A 15,743-nucleotide genomic window follows, 5' to 3' on the forward strand; every position below is an offset into this window, starting at 1 on the left:
TTTCCCCAAATGATAAGATCCTCAAGGATCTGGCAGCACTTCTCGAGCATCCTTAGGACTTACTGTCTTGCACCCACCTGAAGCGTACCCTGGATTTGCAGCAGAGCAGCAACTGCTTCTTCCTGTACTGTGGTATACCCAGGTCTTTCTAACACTTCTAGTCACTCTCTTCATGCAATAGGAAGTGACAGCCTGCCACACAGCCCAGGTGACCTTGGGAATGACATCTCCCCCTCTAGAGGCCAGCCCCATTTTTCCCATTAGATTTTAATTGCTTAGCACCTCTACACTCCACTAGCTGCTCTAGCTACAGGGCACTAATCAACTGTGAAGGGTTGTGGCCAACCTCTAATATCCAGAGGAGAAGACCAGCACATGGGATACTTTCCAAATACGGGTGCTATTATAAAAGGCTGCTACATGGAACAGGAGACTCTTAAAGAACCACAATATGTTTTATTTCCCGTGTCCCAGCACAGGTTAGCAAGGGCCAAGAGCTGATGGATGTTCACCCTATTTCATACTGACCAACAGTGACATCAGCTTACCTTGGCTTCTCTCTCCCTCAAAGCAATATCATCAGGCTGGAATTTCCCATCATTATAACTGTGAGGAAAGCAAGCTTTAGATAGCTAGAGAAGAGGAAAGTTACTGGTGTAGAAAACCAAATGCTTCTGCAAGAACATTCATTTCTCCATTAAAAACAAAACAGATATAGTGGTAGCAAGGTCCACTCCTGATCTGAGAGTGGGACAGCAATAACCCTTTGAAGAAAAACAGCATGAGGAGCAGGACACTTCTAAAACTCTATGTGACATTAACAGTTCACAAACGAGTAACAGGATAACAGAGGACAGGCCAAGCCTTGTTGATCGTGGCAGGATAGCTGCGATTTGACATTGGCACCACTTGGAAGGCTCTATGCAGTGAGGCGAGGAATATTCAGAAATCTTTAATGCTAAGTGACAAATGCACCAAGTAAGCACGTGAGGTTGGCAACTGGAGATCCAGGGGGTACTTAGCATGAACACACAGTATCATGCACTTCTTGACTGATAAAAGACAGTAGAAGTAATATGAGGAAAACCAAGTGACACTACCAGGAATCATAAGGGGAAGCCCAGAGACTGTATAGTCCCCAGACTTTGAAGCAGATAATGAAGTTAAACTGGAGTCCAAAGATCACCAGCTGTGCTGTTGCCTGCCCACTAAGTCTCCATGCTGGACACAAGCAGGTCTGGACTCCGAAGGAGATAGCAACAGCTACTACCAGTTACCCGGGGCCACCAAGTGAGCAGCTGTCCCCTAGCACAGCAGAGATGGACTGAGGTCTCCAGGGTAGCAAGGAGAAAACTCTGGAAGGACTCATCTTCCTTCTCAGCTGAGGGCATGTGTATACCACATATTGCTGGCAAACGCAAGCTTTCTCTGCTCACACCCCAAGCTGAGGAACGCCACATGTGTACACCAGCGTGGAGCCAAGAAAATAAGCTCTGCTGAAAAGCTTCACCTGCTTTGGCTTGGAGCACAGACAGAGCAAACTCACACTGTCTGCAAAACGCAGCATAAAGCTTACCTGCATGTGAGGCAAAAGTGGGATACTAGTGTTTGTGACATGAAGCCCAAGAGAACTATTCTTTTTCCTTATGCATGTGTCCAGCAGCAAACCAGAATAGGTGATGGGTGAGGAAAGTTTGATGGTATTTCCTAATGCATGCAAAACCAGAAATTGAGCCTAGTTTCTAACAGGGAATATTTCTGGTGCTGCCCAAAATGTTTCAGATACAGAATACCAAAGAATGGTTTTTGTCTATAAAAGCTCACAATTTAAAGGCTGTCAGTCACAAAGGAGAGAAGGAACTATTCTTAAAGTCTAGTATACATACAGTCCACTGAATGCTCAAGAAGAGGTTTAACTGCAGGGTGGAAGGACCAGATGGCAGAAGAACCTTGGTTTCTGTGAGACACTGACCAAAGGAGGTAGCAGGGAAACAAAGGCAAAGGAGGATGAGGCCACCACAGTCAAAACCTAGGCAAGAAGATTGTCACACTACAGTCTGATAAAATCCTACCTGGAAGGAGAGAAATTACATGGCTGAATTATCATAGCAAGATACTTTTGGCACAGGCTTCTGCAGCACACGTGCTGTGACAAAAGATGGAGATTCACTACAGTAGGGGATAGTAGGGGTCTAGAGAGACTTAGAAGTGGGGCTGGAAAGAAAAGCAAGCCTCAGGTACTAAAAAGGAAGAAGTAACATTTTGAATAAAATAGCTTGCATGGTTCAAAATGGATTAAATTAGCAGACTGGTTTCTCAATTGGTTCAAAGAAGTATTTTTAAAGCTGTTGTGACCTACTTCTGCATATGTTAAAAGGCACTAATTACCTCTGAATTTTAGATTAATATTGAAAGGCAGATTCAGTTAAAATTATTTTCCATAATCCCCAAGTCATGTCACTCATCCCAGGGAAGTCTACAAAATGGAAAGGCATTCAGAAAAGATGGTATTATCTTGAAATTCAATCCAATTTCCCTGAAAACTTCTAGTCCGTACAGAATTTAAATATTTGACAAAATGAATAGGCAAATCCGATTTCATTTTTTACTTTTTTTTTCTCCTCAAGAAAGCGATAGGCTTTTTCCTGAATGTAGGATAAGGTTTTAGAATATGCTGCTTATTAAGATATTTTCTCATTCATGTATATACTCTGCTTGACAAATACAAAAAGGATCAAGGCATTACAAAAATACATCACAACTATTTTAGATTGCCAGGTAGAAATTCTACCTCTTGAATAACACTATATGAGTGAATTAAACCCTTCCAGGATAAAGAGAAAAAAATTCGTAAACTGTATTATGAAGAAATTCAAGATATGGGATTATATTAATGTTTCTACTTGTCAAACAAGGAAGCAATTGCTGAAAAATGTGAATAACAGACTTCTCCTTGTAGAAAATCTTGTAATCATCCAATCACACCTGACTTAAACACAGACAGTATGAAAGAGCAGAATGCCAGTAAAAAATGAGAGATTTTTAAACACCTATTTAAAAAATGTTAATAGCATGTTTCCTTTGGGGAATCCTCATGTAAAACTATCTGCAGCTGTACAAGCCTGAGGTAGGTTTAAGCCTCTCTACATCGTGATGTTTCCATACCAGATCCTCCGAAACCTAGTGCCCGTGACTGGGCATACTGAATTGAGCTAAAATTATTCTTGCGACATGAGGCTTAGATTACCTAAAAATACTAACAACTGTTTATATCAATGCATGGTAACGGAAACCGGTTTTCAGAATACAAAATGTTATAATAGGTCTGTAGTATGAATGAAAAAGTCCTTTACTAAGTACTATTCGGTGGTGATGTTTATTATCATAGCCTTCTCTGCACAAGAGGTTTCGGTGAGACTCAGATCACTTCCATATTTTACGAATGCCCTGTAGATCAAGCACTTGAAACTGCAAAAGCATATGGCAGACTTCTATGAACCAGCTATCAAAATGTTGTGTTCTGCTCAACCAACTGCTAGGAACAGTGCTTATAATCCTAAGCAGCTTGGAACAGTTGTTGCCGTTTCAGTTAAAAATCAGTCAGAAATGTACACTTCACATATAAACAGCATTTAATCTTGTATCAGTAAAGGATTATCAATATTGAAACAAGGCACTAGAGAATTAAACAAGTTCAACTGTGTTTACAATGAAGAGAGAAAGGCATGTGTGTCAGCCAGAAGGAAAATACAGAGATTTAGGGGCTGATACCAAGGATTATTCTAAGCTGGATATCACAGCCCAAAGTATGGGAACATCGATTCTGTTGAAAGCAACTCAGGTTTCAATGGACTGGGAGTCTCACCTGGCATCACCAAAATCAGATCTAGGAGCCGGCTGCAAAAGCAGCGTTCGATACAGTTCAGATGAATACTGAAATCCTACTTTTCTATTTAAAATGCTCATTTCAGTAGCTCTCTCAATTCTTTAGTGGAAGAACACTGGCTGGAGCCCTTGTGGATGCCTGAGAGATTCCTGCATCTTGAGCTTCCTACAGTACTAAAGAACCAAAAAACTCCAGTCTGTAAAAGAAGTTCCAGCTGGAGAAGAGGAGGCTTTTTACCAGCTGGAGAAGAGGAGGCTTTTTACCAGGTCTCGCACAAGTCTGCCTCAGCTGAGATGGGGGCAGCAGAGACTCAGCTCCGATACCATGTTCTCCTCAAAGCAGGTATCAAACAGAGCTTCAGCTGGAACAGAAATGAGACAGATTGACTAACGGGAGAGAGAAAGCACATGCAGAGATAGAGTCTGTGTCTCAGCATAGCCACACACGTCAGAGTCTGCCAAACTACCTGAGCTGGCTTGAAAATTGTTGGAGATATCCAATCTGGCAGGCTGACTGCAGATCACCAGTGAGGACACGTGCTTGTTCACAAGTTTCCCTGAGGGGAATCTGCAAAATTTCACAGAACTACTAAGGATTTCGGGAAATGCTCCAAACTGCTCAGATGGCAGATGAGGATAGCTGAGTCGATTCTTCTTCTTGAGAGAGGTTCGGTATCTAAAGAAACCATCAGGGTGAGAATAGTGTCTCAGCAATAGTTTAACAGGGGGAGTCAACAGGACAGGACAGAGACTTGGGGGCAGCTGCAAGATCCCTTCTCCCTCAGATCATCTTTTGGTGGCCCTCAACAACCACCCCAGCACCCAGGGCAGGGGAGAAACAGCCAGGCGGGACAAGTGTCCAGCTGCTGCTGAGGAAATGAAGCCTTTTCATGATGCAGGATCCTAAAGCGGGGGCTTCTGAGAGAGGAGCAGGTAAATCTTTCCAAATCACCAAGGGTGTGTAAAAAGGCCCTTAGCCTTCCTGTTCAGCAGACTGAATTGCTTTGGGGGCTTGCGTTTGTGAGCAGAGAAGGGAAGGATGGAAGTGTGAACACAGAGGTAATGGTAAAGGCTAAAAAAAAAAAAAAAAAAAAAAAAAGTATGGGGCTCGAGTGATCCAGTAGATACACATAGATGCACCTCTGGAGAATCTCTTAAAACAAACAAATCCCACCACTACCACCCTGTACCTATAAATTGCTAAAGAAAAAAACAAGAGCAATAAAAAATATCTACTGAATTTTCAATTTCTTTCTTCAGATAAAAAGCTGGGGCCTGCAATGAAAAACAAGCATTTTGTCTAGCCTCTCTCAAAAGCCACAGGAGCTACTGCTTTCAGCACCCTCCTTATAATGCAAATCTATAGCTTAGGCACTCACAAGGAAGTATCTCTTAATGGTTCTGTATGTAAAGATATGTATCTCTATCAAGGATAAACTTAACACAGTAACATGAAACAGCAGCAGCAATATTCAACTAGCACAACACAGCCTATGCAAAAGGCTCTCAGGGTTTGAGATGTGCATCAGCAGAAAAAAAACTAGACTAAGCTTCAAACTTAGTCACTCTTTTGAACTGCGACTGAAATAACTTCCCCCACCCACCCCATGTTCTTTAATGGGGCAATACCACGTGGTGCAGCTACAGAAGTTTTATACCTAGAAGACAGTAGTTGTGGTGAGGTCTAGCGTGGCAAGGGTCACCTAAGCTTCGGGATCACACATACAGCACAAGAACAGTTCTTACAAGACTGTGAATTAATGGAAGACGAAACAGACTTTTAACCAACATTTTGCATCAAGTAGTAAATTATGAAGAAGCAGGTATGTTTTTAATCGGTGAGGGAGAACTAGCACCCAAAGTTTGGGGACAGGATCAAACATATGAGGAGAGTGTTCAAGGCAGGTTCAATGCTGGAAACAGTGTCTCTTGGTAACATTAAATTAATCTCCTTTAAGGCACTCCTCCATTCATATCCTAAACATATTAAAATGCACTGTTAGCATAAGTCACAACCAAAGAGTCTTTCAAACATCTTTATTAATTGTATATTATGGATCAATTACTTTTTTATTGTGATAAAATTCTCCTACCTACCTGTTAAACATTTACCTAAAAGTAATAAATCTGAGTAAAAGATTAAGCTCTCAACTAACTACCCAATACAACTAAATATTTAATGTAATTTTTATACTTTCTTCAGAGAAGAGCATACCTGCTTTCAAGCTTCAGAAGACCATGTCCATATTACACCTACTGCAGCTTTAAGCCAATCCCATCTGTGGTGCATGGCATACAACAAACTTTCAACATTACAGAGATTTACTTACTGCAGTTGGTCAAAATACACCGTGTGCACATGCCTCCACAGCACTGATTCACAGGCACAATTAGCCACTTGTTATTTTTCATCCTCCATGCCCTGAGCCCTCCTCCTGCCCACGCATCTGAGTTTTAAGAGAAACTCCTCTTTATCATTTGAGTGCCTGCCTGCACATACATTCACTCTGTGGCTATTACAAGCTGTACCTATTTAAAAGAGGGCTTTGGAGCTCCCAGAGAAACAAAGGCTGAAGGACGGCAATCCCGGGTGCAGCAGCATCCCATGCAGTTCCAGCAGAAGCACGTCAGCGGGCACCCTGACCACACGCTTGAAGCAGAAGTCCTGCCTCAACTAAAGGAGCACTGCACAAAGCACAAAGTTTGCATGACAAATGATTTGACAAAACAGCTTACTGCTGCCAAAAGTTACTGCGAGCTCCCCTCTGCACCCTGCCCTTGCCTGGCCCCTTGGCGAGGCCTCTCAGCTTGTGAGCTCAACACACACATTTACCAGTGTTTTCTGCTGGAGCTTTGCTCCCTGAACTGCTTCAGTGCTGGCAAAAGGGTATCGGCAGGAACACAGAACCCAGAGTAAGGAGGGATAAGCATGGGTCTGCCCTGTGTTGCAGGGAACCAGGTGTGTTAGATAAGCTCTCCCATACCGTGAAACCTCACCCTCCGCAGGCAATTCCTGTGATGAAGCAGTCTGGGAATCAAACAAGAGCACTCCTCCTTAGGGATCTTTTCCTGCCAGTATATGCATGATAGATATACACACTCCACAAACACACACACACACGTACATACATATATACCTACACACACATACACAGTCTAACTGTTCAGATGGACACATATCAGCAGAAGACAGAACAAAATATGCAGCAAATTAATTTTTTGAATTAACTGAAATTCTGGTATCACCCTAGGTAAGAGATGAGCTCTGAGAATTTTTAACCTAAAAAGAGAACAGTATCAAGAGGATCAGTTATATCCAGGCTTCTCCTGGCAAATGTTACTGCAAGCAGAAAGGCTGTTTTATTTAGCAAGGGAAGAAAGGAACATGTTGTAAGTAGTTTTATAGCTTTCCCATTATAAAAAGAATGAAGTCTTCTTGTGGAACTGAATCCCTGACAGGAAGTAGAAGTTTGATTAAAGCTTTCAAAACGTGGGAAAAAAGAAAAAGCCTTTACTCTGAGGATGCGGAGCAGCAGCTAAATGAACCTGGACAGATGAGCAGACACCAGAGCCCCTGGTTCCACCGGGCAGCCCAGGCAGGCATGGTCTGGAGCACCATCTGCCACACATTTCCGTCACTTTGCCAAATAACTCTTCCCAGAACACAAGCTTTCTGCTGCTAACAAAGACGCACCTAGCAGAAAAACAGGAATTCCAGTCGAACTCCGACAGCATCCCAACTACACTGACAAAAGATCGAATCACAGGTTTCTGGATGAAGCGGCACATGAGATCTTGAGAGCAAGTCCGCCTGGCCAGACCAGAGAATAAGTTGTTCGAGCTATTCAGAGCTCTGAAAGGTGACATGTTAATAGTGCCAGCTTTAGAAACTTGGGGGGAAGAAAGAAAGAAAATCAATATAAGGGACTTCACACCATTTTGGTTATTGGCATAGATGATAGAGTACTAGCCACAATTAATTGGATGAAGTGTCTTGTAACATACAGTAAAAAGGGAAGACGAGCATAATGAACCAGTCTGAGCTTCAGTAATTTAACATGCAAATTTCGTTCACTGAGCCCAAATCCCCTAACCTCCAAACCAGTGCAGTGGGGTCCAACACCAAAAAGGGACTCATTCATGAGCACTGTGCTGGACACGGATGCGAAGAGCATCCGTTTGCAAATGTTCTGTGGTATCTGTGACTAATGGAAGGCGGCAAAAAGGTAATATGGGACAAATACTGTCACATGCATCAAATGAGTGCTGGGAAGACAAGGCTGTTCAAGCCGTATCTATACCTGGTCCATGAGGCCTGGTATATGGAGCCATGCAGTACAAACAGCCATGTGGACCAGAAAAACCCAGACAGGGCTTTACTGGGATACTCTGACAAAACCTATCAGAATGTTACTAGTTCCACTTGGAGACAAAACTTGACATTTCATCCCTTAGGAAAAGTGCTAGAACAGGTATGTTAGTGGCTTTATTAGGGAGGACAGTTGTTCTTCATGACTTTCAGGTCCTTAGCCAGCTAGAACTCTAATTGATACAAAATCTAAGTCAGTTTTTTCCTTCAGATGGGATCTTTAGTCAAAATCCTTGGTTGGGAAACCCAGAAATTTGTAATGAGGAGTGTCTTCCAGGAACAATTTCTGCTGAATTAACACAGTAGCAGCATCAGCGGCATCCAAGGAGGTTTGGAGAATAGAGCTGGTCAGAAAGACTCAATCTTTCAACATCTGTTGTATGAGGCCAAAAAGACAAAGGAACTTAAAGATCGATGTGACAACAGTGCCATATAACCGGAACTCAAAACTACATCACAGCTGAAAATGGTTTTCTTTAAAAAGAAGTCAATATATATGTGGATCTTACCTGCAAATGAAAGCTTTTGGTTGACTACTTTAACTGCAAAAGATAACTACCAAAGAAGCAAGGTTAGGCTGAGCATAGAAACAAATTTTTCCTATGTTAAAAGCTCAGATTCTAAAAAACACATTATTTATCAGCAGATAAATTACTACTTAAGAACAGTGCTAATACCAGTGAGATGATACCTTGGCTCAGAGTATTCCTCTGCAGGAAACATTCAAAAGTGAAGCCAGTATTCTTAAAACACCTGGAATTGCCTCATAATCATCTTACATCTGTATATGAGCTAGCATGGTTCCTTCTGGCACCCAAGGCAAGTTTTCCCAGACAGGAGAAACTGAGATGTCCAAGGACAGTGAATTCAGGTAAGGATTCACTGTTCCATCTGATCATGGAAGGAAACAGAATAGCATCTGGCAAGTAACAATTCCTTCTCCAACACCACAAAGAGCCCTTCTTGGAAATAGCAACCTGTAATTGATGAAAAAAATAGTAACAATAAATAAAATAGGTACAGTATATGAGCACTCTGCTGTTGATAAAAGGAGACAGTGAGCATGTACAAACTTAGTTCTCTCTCATGAATTTTCATACACTACTATCCTGAAAATTCTGGTGTTGCCTTACTCTAAACCAACCAAATTAGAATTACAGAAGAGTTTCCAGCACAAAACGGTGTTTTACTTTCTTTTGCTGAAAACAATCAAGCTATCTTTTAAAGCATCTGCGACGCTGAAGGACTGAGGCTGTATCGAGAACAAAGTGAAAACCTCCTGCCAAAATCTATCAGTGTTTTTGTGAGGACAAAAAATTATCCTAGAGACAGCTGTAGGAATGAAGTATCCACAAAAACTTCCAGCTCCTACCTCCAAGAATGGACTTGAGATTTAACTATAAATATGCAACAATCAAATATTAATTTAGGGTTAGAGTAAGCAAGTGTCCCATATGTGCAGCTGACTCCTCAGTAACCTCAAAACACAGCGACAGAGTTAGGGTACATCACTCCTTTCATTCAGTCGAATGCGCGATGCTGGCGACTGCAGCCAAACTCCCAGCAATAAAGAACTCTGCTCCAACAAGCCCCTGCAAGTATCATCACAGGCAAGGTGACACTGGAATGAAACAGAGGAGGTGATAAGATATGGTCTCCTTTGACCCACAGACTTACCTAGCTGGCACACATTCCCAGTATTTTCTTAAGTATCTTTGGGGAAACTCCCGTAATAAGATTCCAGGTATACCCCAGATTCCTCCTTAAAAATGAATGGGAATGCTTTTAACACTCTTTGCTCTCAATTTGAAGGTCAGGCAAATGAACCATACCCCCTTTGAATGTGTTTTAACTGCAACACTGAAGACAACACCAGCGTCCACCAAAATAGAAGACTCTCCTACCAAAAGACATACAATTCATAAATCATGTCTGAAAAGCAGAGGACACTACATTGCTGTAGAGTATTTTCTATGCAGGGAAAGGCACAGTAAACCTTGGTATCTGGAAGTCAAGGCCACTGGGGAAAATACACAGATCTTCAAAGATACCAGAAGGCGTGAACAGTAATGAAAAACACATGGTGCAGCTCTAAAAGCATCTACCATAGCAGCCCCCTGGCTCAGTCATGTGGTTTTACTATTAAGTCCCTCTTCTACCAGAGTTTCTTGAGTATGCCACTACAGATGATAAAACATTATCTTAATAGCATGACCTGCAATATGACTGAGCCTGTCCCTTGAAGTAATTCTTAAGTCTCTGTTATAATAAATAGTAGTTTAGCAAATGCATAACACAAAAACCAAGAGCAACATACTACATATTTAATGATTCTTTTATCACTTCTACAACAGTTCTCTTTGACCAACCATATTAAAGGAATTAATATGGAAAACACATCCCACAACTCCCATAAACACTTTCTGAACACCTGCCTAGGAAGAAAACAAATTTTGCCCCAGAAATTCATTTGATTTGACTTGCAGGCTTAGAATGATCCAAAAAAGCTCTGTTCACTAAAAAATGTGAACTGTATTTGAAAAGATAGCATCAGTTTCAGGACAGATAATAAATGATGAACTGGAAATCTAGTAACGGGTCTTAGCGAATCCGCTCATTTCTTTGCTCTCCAGCTTCAGACAGAGATTTGGGAGGAAGCAGTAAAAGCCTGCTTTCTCTCCTCAAGCAATATGCACAGGGCCGGTTCCTGCCTGTCACTCAGGAGAGCCTCCAGATCACACAGTAAGGCTAAAATTGCACTATATGTTAGTGCACTCATTTTGGAGGCCATTAACCCAGTCACTGCCGTTTAGTGGCCATGCACTTTAAAGCAGAGTCTGCAGTCCTCTTCCCCAACAGTCTGATGCTAGTCGAAGTTTCAGTCTGGCAAGTTGGTGTTCCTGAACTGACAAGTGCTGTAGGCATCTGAAGGGTGTGAAGGGGGAAAAAAGAAAGCTGTTACACGATAATCAAATACAAAAGTCAGCAAGCTTTGCATGCCGTTTAATGCTGACAAAGAAGTACTCTTTATTGTATTAGTTAAGGAAGGACATAACCAAAGAGTGCAAGTGTGTATGTATAAAATATATATATATTACTTGTCATATTTTGATCAACAAAACAGGCTGGAAAAGAGACTGTTCTATAAAACTACGAATAGTAAGCTCAACAGGCAGCAACTAAGCATGCATGAATTCATTCAGGCCGGTGGTTTAAAAAATAATCCAAAAAAATTTTCAAGAAATACAAAATTAACATGTGAGGTTCACTGATACAGGATGTTACAGAGCCTGATATTTGAATCAGAAAGGAACAAAGTCAGCTCATGGAGAATAGGCCCAGCATATTAAAAGAGAAGCAATCTCTGTCGCAGCAAGTAACTAAAATGCAAGATGCCAGAACTGCAGACAACCACAGATCACCTATACATTAATCTGTTTCACATACTCTTTTCCTATGCTTGGGCAACCCCAAGAAAATGAACATTACTAGAAATACAATGTTAGGTTCTGTTTCTCAAAGTCTTGTGTCACTTTTCCTTGGCTGTCTAAAGAGGCAGAAACAATGTATGTTAAAATTCATTCAAAGTTATTCTATTCCTGGCTTCTGAGCAAAACCAAACATTTACATGATATGAAACACCACACACACAAAAGAGATTAAAAAGTGAGCAACAATTACAGATTCATCTGTCCTGATTTATAGCCATAGCTAAAACACCATGAACTCAGAAGCAATACAGCCATGATCTCAGACAGCACCTCAAACATGAGCAATGGCACTATTTGTAATCAAAGCCATCTAGGTGCGTATTTTAGAGATATTTACAAGATTCAAGAGCAAGCTGGCACTACAATTTTACTTTCTATACTTCAATACATTGGTGAAGACTGTGATTCATTAACACACAAAACAACATTTACACTGCTATAGCGGAAAGATAAAAACCTGGATCAATTTTTCCCAACACAAAACGCCTAGCTTCAGTCAGGGATGGGTCAAAAGAAATAATTTTGCCAGAAAACCTTGTGTCCGTTCTACAACCATCATTATTGCTGAGACAAAACTATGGGAAGAATTATAAAGTCAAAGATGAACAAGGCCAAACTTTAAGCGTAAGCAGAAATGCCTGCTCTTACAGTTGAGGCTTGCTAACTGTTCTACTGTATTTTAAAGCATTTCAGAAAAGTCAGGATTTTTTTCCATTCTCCTCTAGCTAAAAACAGATATTTCCATTTTCTACCTACCCCCCCCACCCCCACATCTGCTCAGTTAAGGTATTTCAACTTAGTCCATCTGCTATGTCTTGTTAGGAAACAATACTCAGCTTCCAGTGATTAAAAATTGGTTTAAAAATCAGTCTGAGCCCACTCAACATAAGGCAAAAAAGTCAAAAGGGAAAAGAAAAAAAAACCAAGTAGTATTTCTGGTGCTGAAAGACAGTACTTTGTAGGAACAAAACACGTAGCATCACATGTCAATACCTTTACCATTTAGTTCATTTTTTAATCCATCACCTATAAAATAATTTTACTTAATCGAACTATTGTAATGTATACACCTCTGCAAATACTGAGCTAGCAGTGCCATCACTTTTTTGTTGTTTTTAAGCAAAGAAAAAGCCAAGTTTATTTTGTAGTAGCAATAGTTTCTTTTTTATTTTTAATATACTTTAGGAAACAATATACAAAGCTGAGCTCTTCCACCATTTTCAAACGGTGGGTTGCTCCAATTACACAAATTCAGCGTTTTGTGATGGTTAAGAACAGCAGTCAGCACCAGACTTAAACAGTTAGCTACAACACAAACATCCTTCGAAATGAAATGTCATAATAGCAAGACAGGTAAACCAGGAATTAACATATGACAACTGTTGGGGAGGTGTCTTAAATCATCCTTGTTGAATTTTATATTTCATTAAATATTTTATACACAATTTCCTGTTTACAAGTTTTAAACAAAACCTCCCTTGAGGAATTATTTAAGTACAAAAATGTTCAACAAGAACAGTTCTAATAAAGAGTCCCCAAACAGACCAAATTTTAATGTGTTGACCAAAGGAAATGAAAACCAGTGTTTCTTTGTTTTAACATGTTTATTACAACAGATACAATTCACATCTGACTAGCTTTTTTTTTAATCCTCTTTCCCCTCCCACAACCATGTTAACATGTTCATTGGGCTATTTCCTTATATTTGAGCAAGTAATGTACTTTCAGCACACATGCCCAGCAGTACTATAAGTCCATTCTTACAGGGTGCAAATGGAAATACGTTTCAATAATTTATACAAACAAGTGGGTTATGCTCAATCACTGCAATTTTAAGCTACTGTACACAGGAATGAAAAGATTATAGAAAAAGTGCCATAGCAACAGTGCCTTAAGAAAAGAGAAAATTAGAAGCATTAAAAAACTGATAAAATCAGATTTCGGATTTCACGGGGAAATGGAACACAGAAAATGAAAAACATTTCTCTGTAAAACAGAAATGGAGAAGCACTGCTCTTGATTCGGTGCAAGTGTGGAAACAGTTGTTTCATGATATTTTGTACATTACCCAAATTGTTGCAGCCTTAGACACAGATCGCCTGGCGCTTGCATTGAATTTTAGGAAATGCAAGATTTCTGAATGATAAATTAACTAAAAAAAAAGAAAGCTAATTTTGCAGACAGGTTTACATGTAAAAGGCTAGGTATTTAGCCACCTCAGCATTGATTAGTTTTGGATGTCTAAGCTCTGATACACATGGCTTCCCATGGCTTCACTCTACAAAACATATTTACAACGTGAAGAATACATCTACAAGAAATCTACATTTCAAGGGTTTTACAAATCATTCTTGTATCTTTCCCCTGAATTTGACTCCCTCCTGTCCCCTTCCCCATGTCATCTTTTTTTTCTGCCCAGCTCAACGGTCCAAAGTCTACTCAAATGCAGCTCAAAAGTGTTAAGACTGGGCATCAGTTTAACAGTTCCTGTACTCAAAACCATGTGCAATTGTTTACAACTTTTCACACCATGAAGGAATTCTGATTCTTTAGCTTTTCAAGTTCTTTAATTTGTTGTCTCAAAAATAGTATCCTGCAAGAAAAAAATAAATTAGTGTAAACATTTCCATTACATACAGATACTTAAGTATCTACACAACTTATCTCTACAATTTCAGTAAAAGATGCCAAGCTCCTTAGTTCTATTAATAAACTTAAAATACTTTAAATGAACTCCTAATCTGTTAAATCACCTGTGTACAACATATGCAGGGGCACAGCTCTGTGTATGTGAATTTCAAGTTGCTGTATTTCATTATGACCGATACACAATGATGTTTAAGCCTACCTGAACTTAGATTCAAGCAAAAGTGGGACGCATTGGAAGAATATGTTCAGAAACCAAGTATTCTACAAAAAGGTATTATGCCTGTGTCGCACAGTTTTCCCCAGCAAAGTATGCAATAACCCAAAGCACTCAAGTTTTTACCAAATATACTGTTCCTCTGTCCCCAATCCCAACATCCTCAGCAGTTCAGCAAATTTATAGAGGACAAGAGCACAAAACCAAACCCATCTTAATGTGCCTATTCTCAGAGGCGAGTACTGCCAGAAGCACAAGCCATCGTCTTCCCATCCTTCTGTTTATTTCCTCCCCATGTTCTGGAGGATTTTATACTCCAGTAGATCTGGATAATTGTGCAGGCAGAAGAGCTACACATGCTCTTGCTTCCCTAAAATAATCATCAAGACCCACCATAACCTGCCTCAACCTATATTAGTTTAGTTCAGCAATGCATATTGAATGCGTTTAGGACTCTGTGTAACTTATTCAAGAACTTCTGAACTACCAAGTTTTCTTGTAGGCCTAACACTTCTTCCTGATATTTCGTTCTGTGGTTGGTGCAATTAAAAAAAAAATATTTTATATGTAGTCTCTAGTTACAGTAAACTCGAATCTTAAAATGTTTGAATAGAAGATAAAAAGACATCTAAGGAAAAAAGCTGTCACTACAGCTCACTAGGAAATAAACTGTACTGCCAGCTTTCCCTTATAAATTTTTTCTTATTCTACTGATCTGACATAAACGACTATTGCAATTAATGAACATTTGGTTTAGTCCCTGTTTCCAAAAATTTTTAATGATAGTTTTGTAGCAACTTTTCACTATGCTGAAGTGCAATGCAAGCATGTGAATGAATTAAGGAAATGCTAAGGAAAAGCTAAAACATTACACAAATATTCTGAGATTCAGAGAAAGCATGCATGTCAGCAAATTTTTGTAAAATGTTTTTCAAATATGTGACCAGTTCAGTTAAAAATTAATATTCTATTGAAAGGTAAGTGAAAATGCTCTGAACAGACACACTGAAAAACATAATAAAATCAAAACATATAAGTGTATGAAACACCAGTCAATGAAGAGTGCCATTTCACATATTGTCAGTAAGGGTTAAAGCAGTACACTTGCTTTGCCCAGATACAAGGCTGCTTCTTA

At 40.0% G+C, this 15,743-nt stretch overlaps 1 protein-coding gene across 4 annotated transcripts in view; it reads right to left on the reverse strand.

Annotated features, from left to right (window-relative positions):
• Window positions 1–12,881: 12,881 nt before the first annotated feature.
• WAC (WW domain containing adaptor with coiled-coil) overlaps window positions 12,882–15,743 on the reverse strand; it is a 64,978-nt gene continuing 62,116 nt past the window's right edge. For all 4 annotated transcript variants that reach the window (XM_026101646.2, XM_026101645.2, XM_026101644.2 and 1 more), the window contains exon 14: window positions 12,882–14,338. In XM_026101646.2, coding sequence (XP_025957431.1) covers window positions 14,269–14,338 — 70 coding nt within the window. In that variant the 3' untranslated portion in view covers window positions 12,882–14,268. The remainder of the gene's footprint in view (window positions 14,339–15,743) is intronic.

Source organism: Dromaius novaehollandiae, chromosome 2 (genome assembly GCF_036370855.1).
Source record: "Dromaius novaehollandiae isolate bDroNov1 chromosome 2, bDroNov1.hap1, whole genome shotgun sequence".
In the NCBI taxonomy this organism is placed as follows: Eukaryota; Metazoa; Chordata; class Aves; order Casuariiformes; family Dromaiidae; genus Dromaius; species Dromaius novaehollandiae.